At 39.8% G+C, this 18,175-nt stretch overlaps 1 protein-coding gene across 1 annotated transcript in view; it reads left to right on the top strand.

Moving 5' to 3' along the window:
• The window catches only part of lrp1bb (low density lipoprotein receptor-related protein 1Bb), a 203,630-nt gene that overhangs the window by 122,128 nt on the left and 63,327 nt on the right, over positions 1-18,175 (top strand). Inside the window, 15 exon segments of the mRNA XM_032530345.1 lie at positions 935-964; positions 967-1,063; positions 1,671-1,797; positions 1,952-2,103; positions 2,742-2,866; positions 3,112-3,483; positions 7,309-7,498; positions 9,584-9,788; positions 12,019-12,211; positions 14,347-14,472; positions 15,516-15,644; positions 15,734-15,853; positions 16,731-16,844; positions 17,051-17,200; positions 17,437-17,559. Of these exon segments, the coding sequence (XP_032386236.1) occupies positions 935-964; positions 967-1,063; positions 1,671-1,797; positions 1,952-2,103; positions 2,742-2,866; positions 3,112-3,483; positions 7,309-7,498; positions 9,584-9,788; positions 12,019-12,211; positions 14,347-14,472; positions 15,516-15,644; positions 15,734-15,853; positions 16,731-16,844; positions 17,051-17,200; positions 17,437-17,559 (2,253 nt within the window).

Genomic DNA, 18,175 nt, shown 5'->3' with positions numbered 1-18,175 from the left:
CACTGTACGGTCTTTTTGTTTTAATTACGTTTGAAATAATTCCAAAACTTTGCACATTTTCTGTCTCTTCTCTTAGCCCCTCATAATGTGCGCTATCTTTCTTTCATTTGTAATCTGCGCCCCCAGTCATCATGGCATGTGTCAACAGCAGCGTCAGCCTGGTGTGCGACAGTAATAATCATCCGTGCGAAAACAATGATTAAAGAAAACTTTGAGGCGAATAACTTTGCATCGAGGGTTTTTAGTAATCAAATTACTCGATTAACTCGAGGAATCGTTTCAGCCCTACTGTCAACTTGGTATGGATTGGTGAAAAAATCACATTACATGCACTGCTTCTAGTTATGGCATTAATTAGCTGTGTTTGTTTCCTTTAATTGCTAAAAAAGCATTGAGCCTACATGGCAGAGTTGGATATCTTCCACATAAAATAATTTGCAGCGTGTGCAAGATTATTTAATTGTATTACATGTGTAAAATCATGATGCCACCTTCTCATTAGGGCAGCACGAAATTAACTAAAATCCAAATCACAATTATTTGCACATCTTACCTTGATGACGATATATAAAAGCTAATTAATCACGTTCTAAATCATCTTTTCTGAAGCCAAAAGGTTTACAGACAACGGACACTGCTTTTTTTTTTACTATGTGTTTGGATTATTATCCTCCATTACGCTTTCCATGCAGCTGACTGGTCCGGGCAAAGTCACATGACTACACACGAGGTAGAATATTTTTAAGGAGATAAAAGGCTCATCAACAGGAATAAATTATTGAAAGTATCGGCATGGAAAATATCGAAAGTCGATAAGAGCTTCCATACATTTTCGAGTAGTCATTCAGCCCTACTTCTCATGTACCTTGTGGCCGTGAGGATCAATAAACTACTGCTGTATTCACACCAGGCTTTTTCTGTTTTTTCTACACAGGAAACCTTTATTGGACAGACCATGGTTTCAATCTATAGAAATCTCGCGTCTGAATGGTGCATACCGCTCAGTGGTCATATCTGAAGGACTTGATCAGCCAAGGGCCATCGCTGTGCATCCACAGAAAGGGTAGGCCCAGGCTTTTTGTGTTTTCAAAAAAATGTTTGCACTATTTGTAGACATTTGTAGAAATGGTTTGGAAAGCATTTACTGTAGACAAGAGCCTTTAATGATGGTTAGCAAGCAAATCAACATTCTCAAGTTGGTCATGCTGACTGAGAAATATCTTGGTTAATGTCCAACCGAGATATTGGCAGACCAAACCTATTGACTATTATAGGCTTATTGCATTTGTATTGATTTTAGTGTGTTGGCAGTAATGCAAACAGAGGTGTTCTATTAAGTTATATCTTTAAGGCATTTTTGACCCTGATAGTTTAAATAAAGTTTTATATTTATAATTAATTTCACATTTAGAGTGTTCAAAATGTACTGTTATCATATACATTTTTTATAGTTACTGTCATCAAAGATGGAAACGTTTGTTGTTCAACTTTAAATAATATACCCCAGTATACATTTTAGTCACACCATTGACCAAACCAAATTTGAGGGAACATTTCAGAAAACAGTTGTTAATATTCTCCAATTAAATCAGGTATTTCTTAATTGTATTAACTCTCTTTTCATGTACAGAATTCAGTGTGTTTTTTTGTGATGCTGCTGTGCTTGCCAGGTATCTTTTCTGGACTGAATGGGGCCAGAACCCCTGTATTGGTCGCTCCCGTCTGGACGGTTCAGACCAGGTTACCTTGGTCAACTCAGGCATCATGTGGCCCAATGGGATTTCCATAGACTCCGAGGTACAGTTGCACACGGATGCACAAACACTATCACCTCTTACCCCTCCGCTCCACTCCCACATACTGTACTTCCTACCTCATCTCTTTTGTGGCTGAACTATGATATTGCCTGGGAAGTTCGGATTGTGATATGCATTTTAAAATTACATTCCAGGAAAATACATTATACTGGTGCGACGCCCGCACAGATAAGATCGAGAGGATCAACCTTGAAACAGGTGAGAGCCGGGAGATTGTACTGTCAGTGGCCAACGTAGACCTCTTCTCAGTGGCTGTGTTTGGGCCTTACATCTACTGGTCTGACAGGTAATTTATTATTTTCATAAATGCACACACATTCAATGCCCTGCAAAGTCCATAATACTAACCTGACAATAACCCTTTTACTTCAGAATAAACAGAATCCTCATAGTGAGGTTCACCACCAATTTTTGTAACTACTCTCTGCAGAATTAAGTGTTATCAAGCCTTCCTCACCCTTATGTCAATGTTAAGCACACCTTTAAAATTTAATGATGCATTTTTTATTTTTTCGTCAAATGTGTCGCTTTATACATTTTCATACACCTGTAGTAGTGTAGTGTTGTGGAATCTCTGATGCAACAACAGAATGAGACAGGTTTTAAACTATTGTTTAACAAATAGTTGTTAAATGATTAATCCCATCTATTTGGTTTGTTTGTCTATTTTGTATGTTTTTAACCTTTTTTGCAGATCAATCATCTCTTTCTCGCCCCTTTAAAAAAGCAGACCACAATGGAGAGAAGTCCTTAGTCTTTTCGGATTTTTTATCTTCAACAACTTGAAATGCATTTCAGGACTGGTTGACTGCAGTCTTGGATTTTGCTTCACCATTGACAAATGAAACGATCCATCTTTATATCTATCTATCTAACTTTGTCAACCCCCCCCTTTCTTTCTCTCTCTTTCCGGCTGTACTTCAGGGCTCACTCCAACGGTTCAATCCGACGTGGCCTCAAGACTGACGCCAGTGAGGCTGTGACCATGAGGAGTGGTCTGGGGGTCAATTTGAAGGATGTGACAGTCTTTAATAGAGGCAGAGAAAAAGGTAGAGGTCTCACTTTAATAGTCACATCGATTCACGCAATTACTTTTTTATCACAGTCTTTGCCTGTACTTAGTTTTTAAAGGCCCTTTATAAAATCCACTTTGCAAGTACTTTGTGGCTGCTACACTGAACCTTTGATTTTCACCTGTAATGTATTAGTCACATTCAATTTTAACATGATTGCAAGGGGGCAGAAACTAATGTTTAATCAGTAATTGAACATGTTCTTCTTTGTGTATTTTAAGGTACAAACCCCTGTGCCAGGAGCAATGGAGGCTGCCAGCAGCTGTGCTTCCACCTGGGTAGTGGTCGCCGGACTTGCTCCTGCGCCCATGGCCGCTTGGCAGATGACGGCTTTGCCTGTGAGCGCTACGAAGGTTATCTACTTTTCTCTGAGAGAACCATTCTAAAAAGCATCCACCTTTCAGATGAGAATGACCTCAACTCACCTGTCCAGCCTTTTGAAAATCCAGCTTTTTTCAAGAATGTCATAGCCCTGGCCTTTGACTTCAGTCAGAAGACATCTCGGACCAACCGCATCTTTTTTAGTGACGTCCATTTTGGAAACATCCAGATGATTAACGACGACTGGACCGGAAGATCTATTATTGCAGAAAGTGAGTGGTTTTTTTACATTATCACAACGTCCCCACAACACACATACACTTCTGATGCTTCAGTATTAATTTAGTATTACTCATCATTCCCACTCTCACATCTCAATTATATATTTTATTATTTATTCATTATTTTCATTTCCTATTTTTCAGAACTGTTCATACTGTTCATATTGTAATATAATAACATAATACTATTTTATCCCAGTACCCTTGCACTACGCACATTTAAATAATTGTATTGATCTCTTCATTGCACTCATGCCTCTATATTGTTTCTGTTTAGAGTATGTATATATTGTGTCTATATTAGTGTGTATATTTCTGTTTTGGTTGATATGTATGTGTAAGCACAGTGTGAGTAACAATGCTCCAAAGACAAATTCCTCGTATGTGTCCTCATACCTGGCGAATAAAGCTGATTCTGATTCTGATTCTGATTACTGGTGTCATGGTGGCCAGGTTTGACTGCACAGGAATATTACCATCTTCAATCAATACAGTCGCTTCACTTACGCTTTAAGCACCTGCCTGCTTCCAGAATCGCATATTTACGCTGTGAGCACCAGTGTTGGGCAAGTTACTTTCAAAATGTAATGCATCATCGATTACTAGTTACTGTCATTTGAAAGTAATTAGTTATAATACAATATTACTGTCTCTGAATTGTAATGCTTACACTACTTTTGCATTACTTTTGAGTTACTTTCACCAAAATAACTTGGCACCACCGGATCAATGAAGTCTCCTCTTTATCTACTTTAATACTGCAAACATTATTTATATTATTTTTTATAATTAACATAAATATGCTAATTAAATAAAGCTATAAAATAGAAGTAATATGTACAATTCCCAAGTAGGAGAAAATGAAAATACTCAATTAAACTTACTTCCATGGCTAATAAAATGTTATGATATTACGTGTAGCAAGCCTAAACATTAATTTCCGACATGTTTCTATCTGTCAGCAGCTCGGCATATCTGCTGTCTGCGTAATAACTCCTGGAAATAATATCCATCTCGCAAATGTATCCGTCTCTGCAGTCACCTCAACCATCGAATACAGCAACAGGAAATATCCTCACGGCTTTTTTTTTTCTTGTGAAGAAATATTTTGCCAGTTGGTGAATTCTTTAAAAAAACAAAACACCACTAAATGTTGCGTTAAAATGCGTTGTAACTTGTGTTACTGAGATTGTAACGAGTATAATATTACTGGAATGTAATTAGTAATGCATTATGTTACTGCGTTACAGCAAAAAGGAATACATTACTGTAATTGCGTTACTTTTGTAACGCGTTACTCCCAACACTGACGAGCACTGCCAACATGCGCCTGTAGTACAGAGCAGCACTGTCGCTGTGCAGATCCAGTAAAGGCACTTTACAGACTGAAGCTGCTGCCTTGGTGGCGTGGCATGAATGGCATGTATGTATTAATTATTTTTTTTTACTACCGTTACTCATCTGAAAAGACCATTTAATACTAAATCCGAACAGTAAAATGTCTACGTTTGAAAGGTTTCTGGTTACTGGCTGCCATCGATTAAATGATGGGGCCAATCCCTCTCTATTCCTTCACTAAATCCCAGTCAGTCCTGTCTTGATAAGCATGACTGGAGCCAGATGAACAGCAAAACCCTCTGTTCTGCTCGGCTAGCATCCTCTGCCATGTGAAGTTCCTACTGGGAGAACAAACTGGGAGACTGGCAGAGTGATCCCCCGACCTATCTCTCACACCCCTGCTGAGCGAGCTTTCTGCTTATTTATTTATCGTGTAGAAATAAACAAATGGTTATAAGTACCCTCTGTTGGGGTTTGAAAGTGCCCTTCACACTTTGGCACTTGTGAAATGCAAAATCAAAGTGGTGCAATTTGAGTACAATTTAGTCTTTGAATGCATAATACATGCCTGTGAGTTCTATATTAGGGAATGGTAACACATTGTTTGTAGGCTGTTAAATTGCATGCAACTGTGTTAGGGTACCATGACCTTTTTTTGTTTCTTTAATTATCCTTTAATTCCTTGTTTCTTTAATTATCGTATTTGGTGTTATGTGAAAGCAACACATCCATCTGGTTCATATTCCTTTTGATTAAACTCCCGTCTTTAAATGTCCAACCTCATGCTCATTTTCAGGTTCATAATTATATTTTGGGTTTCTACTAGAAAATGTTTACTTACTTTTATGTTCAAAAGACTTTTTTTTTTTACTCTCTTGCTGAATAAACCGGTTTGTTGACGGTAAATTTTAGCGCTGGTCTTTTTAAGCCCCCTCTCCAAAAAAGCCCAGTCTGCTCTGATTGGTCAGCTCTTGGACTCTCTGCACACAACACTACGGAAGTCTTGAAGACTCTTTGAAGACACAGTTATTGAATACATTGAAGTCATTTCTCCGTGGATTAAGCGCTTTGATACTTTTTTTCCACTATTTATACAGTACCTTGACCCGCTTTATAATCATAAAAAACATGTAAATCTCACTTTTTACAATATGGAACCTTTAAGCAGCTTCTAACCCATTACAGTTTATAAAAGCAGGACTTTTTTTTCCATTTTCCTTCAAAAGTTTCTGCCTGCATTACGCCATTGAGGAAAGGTGAAGATGTTAATCATCCATATTTCCCTAATTAAACTCCATGTCCCCCATTAATTACTCCCTTGGCCTGCCAACAATTTGTGAAAAACTCCATGCTGCCAGACGCCTTTTATTGCAAACTATTAATTAGTGATCGGCTGACTCAGGTAGTGTCGTCAGTATTCTAAAAAAACGTCTATGGGGTTTTAGATAAGGGAATACAGCCAGAAAGTTATCTAGTATCAACCACTTGCTCACCATTAAGCCATATTAGGGGATGCATTGCCAGATGAAAATGTGAAATGGCCGCAGATTTACTAAATGTTCCATTCACCAGTAAGCAAACACCGAATATACGCACATGGAGCTCAGGCTCGTACACAGGAGGGGTAGAGAGTACCAGCAGCGAGGCAAGGAGGCATTTCATTGGTTCTTTCTATGCGGACTGCAAGGCAGTGATTGGTGGGCGTTTTTACAGGATTACAGCAGCTACAGATGGCTTCTTTTTCAGAGCCCTTAACCTATTTATTCCTGTTAGGTTGTAAAGAATATATGACAAAAAGTATATGTACAGTATATATATGGTTGTGTTTTGATATAGTTACCAACCCTGCCTTTTAATTATTGTGTAATATTGAAACAGTGGAGCTCATTATCAGTAGGTCATATATGAAAATCTTGCCTAAAAAACTGAATTTACATTAAATGATTAACACTGAATAGACAAGGTGTTCTATGTGGGATCACTTTGTCTCTCTCTCTGGAGGTCTCCTCCCTGTCAGTCCATTCTTGCACCTGGGAGGCTGCAAAGGCCTTTTTATATTTTCTGTTGGGGAAATTGGTTCGCAATAAAAACACATTCAGTTCCTGAGTGTCTGTTGCATCAACAAATTGTTGTCTGCCTAGTGTAGTGAGGCGTGAAGTCATTCCCCTGTCAATCACCAAGGAAACATACAGAAATCCCTATTCTAACCCAATTGGAGCCTGCCATCTGTTACAAGCAAATTCAATATCTGTACCTATATCTGAACCAGGCAACTTTGCAGTTTAGTAGCCCCCAGACGGCAGTGAATAACTTCGATGCTTTAATTCAGTTTGATAACATTACCTAAAGGCCACACATCATGATATCGACACATGCTCCCTGGGCCTAAATTTATGAAAGAAAAAAAAAATCCAGTTACATATTTTGTATCATGTGTGTTTTTTGTTAAGTAGAGGTCTTATGTGACTGTTCCTTTAGATGTGGGCTCAGTGGAGGGCCTTGCCTACCACCGGGCCTGGGACACCTTGTACTGGACTAGCTCCACCACCTCCACCATCACCAGACAAACTATAGACCAGAAGCGAGTCGGCGCCTTCAGCCGTCAGCCCGTGGTCACTCTCTCGGAGGACGACCATCCACACGTCCTGGCCCTGGATGAGTGTCAGAAGTGAGTAGCTCTTCTAAATCCGTAAACACTCTGTCTTTCACTTTATCTATGAATGATTCTATACAAATGATTGTATCAGTCAGTTAATCCACAATAAATCAGAACCTAAGAATATCAAGTCAACATTATTCATACACCTTTTATTCATACAACCTTTTATGCAAGCATGCAGTCCAAAGTGTTATACAGAAGAGAACAAAATTAAAACGACACAGAAACACAATACAAATAATGTACAATAAAAATACACAGGTTTAAGCAAGACTAAAAGTTGCAACATTAAGACAAAGTGTTTAAATTTATAAATAAAACCATAAGTTTATTTGAAATAGCACCTTTCACAGAGTCACAAAGTGACAAAAAATATTAGACTCTGACCATAGCTTATTTAAAATGATTCCAATCATGTTTTTGTAATACGTTGTGGTTTGTAGTAGTTTGAGAGAATCCACAAAATAAGACGAAACCAGCGATAAGTGTGTGTGTTTTTTCCCCTCACAAGACCCTATTATTGCTTTTCAACAATGATGTTTTCTTTATAGATTGTGTTTCGGCTAGCATTTTTTGCACTGTAGGTGTGTTTTGTCAGTTCTGAACGGCACCCATAGCCTTTTGCAACCTGATTTACAGTTAAATGTGTGTGCCTGTTCTCTCGGAAAAGGTGTTGTCTGTTGTTAAAAAAAGAACACCTCAGTATTCCTGTCACATGAAGTTCAGATTGAGCACTTGCATATTCATGAATGTAAAATATTTCTGCGAGCAGTCTGAAAAGAGTGAGCATCTTTCTGCTTTTGATGTACTAACTAAATTCATTTATTGACCTCAGACTATATCCTTTGGCACCATATCCATTACACTCCAGAAGCACTGTCTGATAATTAAAATTCTCACTCCGTGATTAATAAGCAGTCCCTGGTTGCGACTTCTGACCGAAATCCTTATTATCACACTAGGGTGGACTTCCATGTCTTCATCATAGTGTGACATGAGAACCCAGGAGCTAAAAAGGATTTTTAGATCTGGTTTATCTGCATAGCTGTGTGTTTGAAATGTGCACCTTCCATCTTGCAACCCTGGAAAAACTGAGATATAGATCTTTCATTTATTTACACCATTGCTATTATCTGTGTTTTTTATATTCTTAGTCCTCACTGAGGAGAAAGTGAATAAATGACCTTCGTCTCGCAACGTGTGATGCTAATCCGTTTTATTTAATTGAAACTGAGCTACACTTTATCAGTGATGAGCTCCTTCAGGGATAAAAGGGGAAGCCGATGACAGGCCAAGGAGGTCTCTGCAACATGTTGATAACTGGGCGGCACGACTGCAAAACTCCAGCGAAGAGAAGAAACATTCCCCTTTTCATTTGGGTTTGTTTTGCCGGCATGGCAGGGAGTTCCCTGGTTGACATGTTGAAATGGCGGCTGTGATAAAAAGCTATCATTCCTGCTCCCTGAATTAATTTTCAGACTACACATATTTGTTTTGTAGTTCTTGCTCAGGTGTTGTGAAAGGTGAAATAGTGCTTCTTTTGACGAGGGCGGGGGTCTCTGCTGGCATATACACACTCAGATGAAGCCAATTTCTATTGCTAAATTGCAAAGGAAGAGAGTTATCTGCTAATTAGTAGTCTATATCCACAATGTTCCACTTCTGGGATTCCTCTTCTGCTGGAAATTCTGCCGGATGTCACTCTTTTTGGATGTCCCATTACCTTCCGCTTTCTTTGTCTTGTAATTCTAACCTTGGTAGATTTCTGAGGACTATGGTTACCTGGTCCTCAGATCTCTGCGGGGTAAATCCAGACAGCTAGCTAGACTATCCGTCCAATCTGACTTTTCTGTTACAACTAAAACAACGAACACATTCCACCAAAATAAGTTCCTTCCCGAGGCTATTTTGCAAAGGCACCATGGCACAGTTTGACGCTTAGCACCGCCGACGACCAGGATTGGTTTAAAGAAACTGCAATAAACAAGAATCCATTTTTTCCCCATCCTGAAATACTGTGTGGACTAGTCAGACCCTCCTCTGCTAGCTTGTTAGTAACTAAATGTTTGGTTTGTTTGTCCTCTCACATGTTAGCCTGATGTTTTGGACCAACTGGAATGAGCAGAGACCCAGCATCATGAGATCCACCTTAGCAGGCAAGAACATGAGGATTATCATTAGTTCTGACATCCTGACGCCCAACGGACTGACTATTGACCACAAAGCAGAGAAGCTCTACTTTTCAGATGGAAGCCTTGGCAAAATTGAGAGATGTGACTACGATGGTTCCAGCAGATATGTGAGTATAAAAGTACTCCTGATTGCGCTTGATTAATTTCAAGCAATATCTTTTTTCCCTTTGTAAAAATACAAGCTTTTTACTTTTTTATTTAAATGACTGTCCTTTTATAAAGTATCCATGTTTTAATTAAAGTTCCACCCTTGTATTGTACCCTTTGAAGTTACCATGAATGAAATGAGAATGTGTTCACGAGAAACAACCCAGTGACTCTCTAGTTAGAATAAATTTCCCACATTTCTCTCTCATTGATGGAGATGTTTCATTACCAAACATAAGAGAAACACGGATGTCAAATTGATCTGCCCTTTTCTCCTGAAATGAAATTTTCTTTTTTTTTTTTTTATCATTTAATCTCCCATCCCTACTGAGCTCCTAAAACATGATCTTATATACAGCAGATAGGATCTGAAATACCTCTTGATGTTCTTTCTGAGATTTCAGCTCTGACTGTACAGATGGTTTCCTTAATCACAGAAGCTATTCCCTGCTAAAGTAAAGAATATCAGTGAGGGTAGTTCTCAATTTGTCTAAGTTGCATGCATAATGTATAAAAAACCCTGCTGGATATCTAAAAGATCATCATACAATATGGCCTTTTTTTCTAAGGATTTTAGTTTTGATTTGACATGACCTCAGCACCTCAACACCTTGGCCCATCTCAATTAGTTACCCATATGTTTGCTGAGCTGGGTCACATGGCTCAGAAAGTCCTCACCTTTGGGCCCCCAGCTGCCCTTGCTGCAGTGTAGTCCTGCTAATGAAGACTTTGCAGCGAGACCGCTCTGGGTGTACATCACCATTCCAATTAAAATGTGTAAATTAAACAGAGGTTTAGCTGATAACTTCAGCACTTACTCTAACTGCGGATGTGGAAATTGTAAGACAACCCATCCATTGTTTAGAAGAAGCTTACTGTGGAGATGGAAGCCTAAAGCTTGTTGTCACTTTAGTGTGTTCTGCTCAGGCCCTAGAATAGATACTGTAAAACACATTATAGAACAGATTTTTTTTGTCATATAAATGTTGTCTTGAATGAAAGGGGAGCGTCCTCGAGGGCCCAGCTACCCTTCATCCTGCAACACTGACATTACATGCTGACAGTGTGGTTGGCAGTAGAGAAGAACAAAAGCTGTGGCAAGGACCACTCCCCTGTGCCATTTTGAGAGTGGAGACCCATGTTGTTAATGAAGGCACTGCTTCACAAAGGGCAGCTGTGTGCACGATAAGGGAAGATGTGTGCATGTGTGGTGTGGAAAAGATGCCCTTTTTACCATGGAAAGAGGGGATATGAATTGAGAGCTGTTAGTTTGTGTCATGTTTATGCTGCCATGTAAAACCAAGGCTCATTGAGGTGCTATGTTTGGAGTTTGTCAACGTGGCACTTGAATGTCCTTATTTTAACATTGCTCAACAGAGAGAGAGAGTGATAAGAACGTAGGAAATATGTTCACATTTATCCAAAACACGAGTCTGGCACAACGTAATATGTTGCTGGCTGTGAACATAAAGTCTCCCACATCTAATTTCCCATCAATATGTTCCATCCAACTCCATCTGGCGTGTTGTCTTTCTCTTTCCCTCTCTGCCTCTGTTTCTGTCTCCCACTCACCTGATGGCCAGTTGTTGCTTCCACACGCTGGGCTACTTTAATCAACACCTGTCCTATTAATCCCAGTATGGCACAGGGCTAATGTGATGCTGCTTACAAGCCTGTCCCATTAATGGCTGAGACTACAGAGCTGCTGGAGGCTCTGACCCCCCGCCCACCACCCCCCGAAGCCTGGAGAGTCCCACCAGGAGGAATCTGATGGATTCCTGCCTCTCTGCCAATGGCACTGTCATTTATTCCCCCAACATCTGGGTTAAGCAGTCATCTGGGCTCCGGGGGTGATGTGTTGATTAATGAGTCGAAACGCTATCCTCCAAATGTATTCTTAGGGTTGCACTCAGAATTCTGTCAATGGTTCCTCCAGCCAGATTTTGAAAAGAGTTATTGGTTTGTTAATAAACTAAATAATTTCTCTGAGGGGATCAATTAAATGTTCTGTTTCTGATTCTGAAATGGAAATTCCCAGGTTATAACTGGACCTTCTATTCTGGCATATAGAATCATTCACATATACTGTATGTATGGAATGTGCAACCAGAGTTGCATTTGATAGCACTGCATCTGAAAAGCATGATGGACAGCAATCCTAACATACGTGCTTTGCTCTACACTATTTAGGTCATAGTTAAATCAGGAGCTGGAAACTTCTATGGGCTCGCCATCTATGCAGATTTCATCTACTGGTCAGACTGGGCCCGTAGATCTGTGCTCCGATCAAACAAGTACACGGGCGGTGACACCAAGGTGCTTCGAGCAGACATACCTCATCAACCAATGGGAATCATAGCTGTGGCCGGGGACACAAACAACTGTGAGTATTTAAACACCTGGAGATGAGCTTCATTTAATGACCATTGGATGGTGTGTGGTGTCTGCAAATATTTGTGTATTATGTGTGTGCAAGTGGCTGGGCGATGATGTGTGCCCATGGAGTTTACACATGTGCATATTCGTTGTGTTAGTGTTGTTTAGGACAATCGACCAAAATAAACATGTTGCTGTATGCGCTTTTTACTAAAGCAAAATGAGAATATTCCAGAAAACTGTGCTCATCCGTGCCAGTTTGCATGCACTTGTGTGTTTTCATTTGTTTTTCCTCCCTCACTGCTTTGACATTTTTTGACTGATTTGGGCTATTTATAGGCAATACCAATGTATACATTTTTTTCTTCAAAAGTTTTAATTCACCACTACTGGCTGTTCTCTTTTGCTTCCTTCCATCTGCACATCACTGGTAAACCATGACCAGGGACTATGGAAATTAGCTCAACAAATGTATTGTGCATTGTCCTGTGAAAATCGAATTAAATTTAAAAAATGAGGATCAAAAAATCCGAGAACGATATATCAGCCAATATTATTTTATTTACTAACCTGGGATGTAACAATGATATGTATTGAAACAGCAAATGTATGTGATCTTTTTATCTTAAGATGAGGTACATCTAATAAAGGTGAACAGTGAACTGAATGTAACTTAAAGAAATCTGAATTTAAAGGTATAAACAAATAACAAATGACAGAAAATATACCATTCTAAAAGTCACATTTTCTACACAGATATGTTCAGCTAATATTGGCTGATAATCTCGGACGACTGGTAAATCATACCAGCTGTACTTACTAAAAGCAACATCTCTTTTGGTGTATGAAACAGCAGATATGATACATGAACTTGGTCTTATCTGGAATGGCTAAAAACAAAAACAAAAAGTTTCAAATGTAATTAATTAATTAAGTAACCTATGTTGTAAAGGGAGTCTCTAAAGTGTCGTACAAAGTGTTATTTCCAAGGACAAAAGGAAATGGGCTTAAGATTGCCCCGCTGGTTGGACTCGGATGCTGAGAGCTACTCCTCGTTTTTCTCATCATGGGAAATCATCACATCCTTTGAACTGCCTGGACACAGCTGCAAGGCTACAGCATAATGTGCAGTGACCAACAATCGGTCATCACATTGTTGCCCTCTTATTGCATTTTCCTAGTCATGAATATCCTGAATATAAATAATCATATAAATGGTTTAACTGAGCTGCAGAACAGAGGAACGTTTTTTTTTTCTCTCATGAATAAAATACTCATGGCTGGAGGGCAGGTAATAACAGAAGGTCTCCAGTGGACATGCATGTCTCTGAACACTTGCACTTGATACCACGTCTCATGTTGCTAAGCTTCTATTACTACCTTTTTTTCTCAGGATTGGACAAACATCTTCTATTGGGGGTTATTCTGCAGTTTGGTCATGCAATTTAGTGCAATACATGATACACACAGCTTTTTCACACGGCACGCCATGCAAAGAAAGACAAATTATGCCACGTTGTGATACATCTGCTACCTGTCAGGATAGTTGGCACCTTTAACAACAAAACAGCCCCTTTTATTCATATGTTGACCACTGTGTATACTTTAAATGAAAACAAAATGTAAGCGCAGCATTTCCCTGTGCATATTTAAAACAATAATCTGTCCTAGAAATGTGTTAAAAGTATTATTATCTGATTATTTCTAGTTTAGGAGTTCACTTCAATCAGTGCACAATGTCAAGCCAAAGCACATCACATCATTACATGTCCATCTCAGATGCAATTGTATTTTACATGAGAAGAGTTATCAGCTATATCAGCCATTAACGGTGATGATCGGGTTTGGTGTCAGGCCCTCAGATTCTAAACACAAGAGCTCCTTTTTTAGATTTACACTACGTACAATTTAGGAAATGCCTAATTCCTATAGATAGATACAGTAAAAACAGATAATCCAAATTATATGCCAATTTCCCATGGGATTTTTATGATTCATTTGGAATGTGTTAGGCTCAGAAGATAATCCCATGGGTGCATTGAGCATGCAATAGTGATGACATCTAAAAGAGCGTGTCCCGGGGGAGATTTACCTCTGACTGTTTCTGACTGCTTAATGGGTTCTATTTGACTGTTATTGAAGGTGAGCTGTCCCCATGCCGACACATGAATGGAGGCTGCGGTGACCTTTGTCTCCTGACCCCTGATGGGAGGGTCAACTGCACTTGCCGTGGAGAACGTGTGCTGTTAAACGACAACAGATGCGTGTGTAAGTCATGAGACGCTTTACATTTATTTATACAACAGAGGCTAGCCTGTGGAACATTCTCAGTACAAGCTATTGATTGTAATGACACTCTGTATGGATACATTTAAATGCATTGTGTAATCTGGCTTCCATCCACACTCATGTTAAGCTCGTTTTTTTTGTGCTGTTTACATGAACCTTTAATATCTTTGAATTGATTCCTTTGAACATAACCGCGCATGAACAGGAAAGCCTGCTGTCTCGTTCTCTTTGACTAAGCAGTGAGTGTGTAATGGTTTCAGAAGTCATAGTCAATACTGCTCAGGAAAATAAAGCTATAATGTGACTAAAGATAGCAGGAAAACAAAGTTGAAAGCATCGGGTGTCACGGTTACCTGCTTAAAGTCACAGGACTAAAGCATTTCAATGGTGTTTGGCTTCCTAATTTGACAGATTGCTGGTTGAATTAGAAATGCAATGTGAGGATAGACCATAAGGTGGGAGGAGCTGTTCAAACGTGGGAGGTTTGGCCAGACTAAACATGGCAAGTGATTCAGAAGAGCTGGATGGTAGCCCGGATGTCACAGTAGAGGACGACAGTTTTTTTTTTTTTTTTACTACAGTGCCATTCTGCTTATTACAGCAAGAAGTTTCATATTTTTATATTGTAAAGCTGCAGGTAGCTGAGCAGAGACAGGGATTGGTCAAAGTCTGTGAAGATGTTTATTGTTGGATTTACTAAGTGCTATGTTGACATTGATTATTAGACCAGTGTACTTGATCAAATGAGAATTAGTTACGAACTAAAGAATGTGCCAAGCATTTCACAGCCAGATTTCTCTCAGGTTAAGGTATAAGGGTAATGTGGTTATTTAATGCATCTAAGTACAATCTTTACAACTGTTGACCCAGCATCTGGGTTGTTGGAGTATATGTGGAGTAAAGTAGGCAGTGAAAAGTTGCCTCTGAGCTTACCTGCATGTATGACGTCTGTTCAATAAGTACAGTTGAGCTTTCAGCGTTTGACGTTCATAGTTCATTACCTTCATTGTCATCTTCTGCAGCAGAAAATTCCTCCTGCAACATCCACACTGAATTTGAGTGTGGGAACGGCGAGTGCATAAACTACCAGCTAACCTGTGACGGCGTGGCCCACTGCAAAGATAAATCGGACGAGAAGATGCAGTACTGTGGTGAGAAACGCTTCACACCTTTGTGAGATTTCTGATACTGACACAACTTTGGTCATTTCTAACATATTTATGAATGTGACTGTGTTCAGACAACAGGAGCTGTCGGAAAGGTTTCAGGCCGTGCTACAACCAGCGGTGTGTGGCCAACAGTCGTTTCTGTGACAGGGTCGATGACTGTGGGGATAACTCTGATGAAGCTTTCTGTAACAGTGAGTCCCAGCCCTTTGATCTCCTGTTCAATCCGTCCTGCTTCTGAGGGCAGGATCCAGCGACACTAATGCTTATATTAATACGCCACGCTAGGCCACATGCTGTGCTAAGCCTTCACTGTCTAATGAGCCCCAAGATCATAAAGAGTTCACAAATTCAAAGAGTACTCCCAACACCCCCACACTTAAAAGCTGCCTAGGCAATATTGTGTATCCCTTCAATATGGCCAGACTGATTGTTTTTTTTTTTAAACTTGATGGTGAAATAATCCAGTAAAAACTACGGTTGTGCTTATTCCACTGCTTTTATTGGACTATGGTGGGATAATATCAGGGTGTTTACTGTACCAAGCTGATTGAGCACACAAGGAGACGGTTGTGTTCTCATGATAAATACGCACCTTCCAATTTAGCAGGGATTTTCCAGATGTACCTTATCTCAATACGGTGTATCATCTTTAGCATTGCATTTCCTTGTTAAAGTGAAATCAATAACACATTTCTCTATTGCCATTAGAAAATGTAATTAAAGTAGTATGTATGCCATATACTGATAATGTAATGCAGAGAGTTGAAACGGCCAATGTGCAGTAGTTGGTAAATGAACAACAAAGCCAACTTGCCCATCTTTTATGTCATTGCTTTAGCACACAGTCATGACAGTCAGGCAAGAATCATAGAACAGGCAGTCCAACCGCACAAACATTCCCAACTCATCACAAAACTTTTTTTTTTTCTTCTGCCTGTCAGTTTGCAACCGGGAGCTAATTTTAACCACCCCCAGTAAGAGTTTCTAAGTATTGTTGTGAGATGTACCTGTTACTGCCTCTGAGTGCTGTTTCTGTTATCTTTTTGAAATGCTAATTCTCTCCCCCAGATGTCACGTGTGGCTCATCCGAATCCTCATGCAAAGATGGGAGCTGTGTACCCAGCTCAGCCTGGTGTAACCAGGTCATTGACTGTGCCGATGCCTCAGATGAAAAAAGCTGCAGTAAGTCCTTTTAGCCCGTGATTTGCATTTTGCATTTTGCAATTTACATTGTGAGCACACAGCTCTACCTGTAGCAGAGCAGATGGTCCCAGTAACTTAAATCTGCGCTTGTCACGCGGGTCTGATTGAAAGATTGCCCTTCTCACCCTTACCTCCACGATCGCTTCCATTGTGACAAGTATTGTGGTGCTGTGTTTTGTACTCAGACCACACCGACTGCTCTCACTTTTACAAGCTGGGGGTGCAAGAACAAGATTTCATCAGCTGCAACTTCACCTCACTGTGCATCCACCCAACATGGATCTGTGATGGTGCAAACGACTGCGGAGACTACACAGACGAGACCAACTGCCAGGGTGAGCATCCAACATAAATTCACACACACACACACACAAAGACGCACATTTTGCGTGTGCATTCAGGGACAGATTAAGGAAGCCAGCTCCAATTAGAAAAGACTTAAGACGGATCTAATTTTTCAGAGATGATTATGACAGTGGAATCAGATATTCAGAGAGAGCTTAGGAAAACATAATGACCTCAATCATTGCTAATGCACAGAGGACTGATGTGGTTTTGTTGTTTGTCCCAGTTTCCCATGGGCAGAAGTGCGACGAAGGCCACTTTGCTTGTCCAAGTGGGAACTGCATCTCCAGCGTGTGGCTGTGCGATGGCCAAAAAGACTGCGAAGACGGAGCAGATGAATTCCAGTGTGGTAAACCGACAAATCCTACCTCTCATGGAAGAGCTTCCACACAATAAATTGAAATGTTTTGTTCTCTCAACGGGTGGAAATAGATGAGGTGTTTGTTTGCTGTACACAACACTGTCGGCACTTGGAAGAATATTTATTTCCCATTAACAAGAAGCTATTTGTTGTAATGCTTTTGTCATTTGAAGAGATCCAGGCCTGTAACAAATAATACATACAGCATATAAGGAGGAGACAGAAAGACAAGAGATGATTGTTTATCATGCCACGAGGAAATTTATCTTCACTTTGTTTTGCTCCCCCTTATTGTGTGTTCAAGATTTCTCAAGTGGGTGTTGCTGCTTGTTTGAAAGTCTAATTCCGACCCTGAATTCGGAGTGAGGCTGTTGAGGACACAGTTTTTTTCCAATTCTCTTTTTGAATTATAATATACAGCACTTCCAGTGTAACAATGAATTAATAAGGCATCAGACACTGAAACGGTTATACTGAAGATGGGGGAAATGTGGGTTCGATGGAAAGCGGTGACATATGAAAGGACTGCACAGTACAATGCCAGTCCTATACTTCCCTCACCAGAGGCATTCTTCCCTATGCTTTGATTAGTGCTAATTTATGC

This window comes from Etheostoma spectabile, chromosome 11, assembly GCF_008692095.1.
Source record: "Etheostoma spectabile isolate EspeVRDwgs_2016 chromosome 11, UIUC_Espe_1.0, whole genome shotgun sequence".
In the NCBI taxonomy this organism is placed as follows: Eukaryota; Metazoa; Chordata; class Actinopteri; order Perciformes; family Percidae; genus Etheostoma; species Etheostoma spectabile.
This window is presented reverse-complemented; position numbering and strand designations above follow the sequence as displayed.